Source organism: Trypanosoma equiperdum (genome assembly GCF_001457755.1).
Source record: "Trypanosoma equiperdum strain OVI genome assembly, contig: ctg_1854, whole genome shotgun sequence".
NCBI classification, from domain to species: Eukaryota; Euglenozoa; class Kinetoplastea; order Trypanosomatida; family Trypanosomatidae; genus Trypanosoma; species Trypanosoma equiperdum.
The window spans coordinates 1,159-1,623 of NW_027123898.1; the positions used below are offsets into that span (position 1 = coordinate 1,159).

Here is a 465-nt window from a genome sequence, read left to right on the forward strand (position 1 = left end):
TATGTGCGTTAGACCTGCTCGTGTTTTGTCTCCTCCTCCGAAGGCTGCCGTTTTTAGCAGCTTTTGAGCGGATTCCGCGTCTCTTGAACTCTCGTGCGTTTTCAGCTCCTGCAATTTCTCGGCGATTTTTGAAACTTGTGCCGCTACCTTGTCTACTTCAGAGCCGAAATAAACCTTTTGGTGTAGTTGAAACTTGTGGGCTCCGACTTCTTTGAGTACGTTTAGGTCGGTATCATGTTCTTCTGCCTGTGCCGCTTTCAGTCAGGTGGGATAGAGAGCCTTCCATTGTTTGTTCTCTTTGTGTGCATCGGGTATCTCGTCTCGCCAGTTTCCCTTGCCTAGTTTTGTTTTAAAGACGGCTTTCCATGCTGGATCACTGAACCTTAGGTTTAGCTGGTGCATAGGTCCGATGGCCGGGTCTTCCGTTGTGGTGTCGCTACCGATCGTTATTTTGGTTTCAGCTGC

General features: G+C 48.8%; 1 pseudogene across 1 annotated transcript in view; it reads right to left on the reverse strand.

Moving 5' to 3' along the window:
- Nucleotides 1-462, reverse strand: part of TEOVI_000603600:pseudogene — a 1,087-nt pseudogene extending 625 nt beyond the window's left edge. Inside the window, 2 exon segments of the mRNA in view lie at nucleotides 1-5; nucleotides 7-462. The exon segment at nucleotides 1-5 is cut by the window's left edge and continues 625 nt beyond it. Of these exon segments, the coding sequence occupies nucleotides 1-5; nucleotides 7-462 (461 nt within the window).
- Between the last annotated feature and the right edge of the window lie 3 nt (nucleotides 463-465).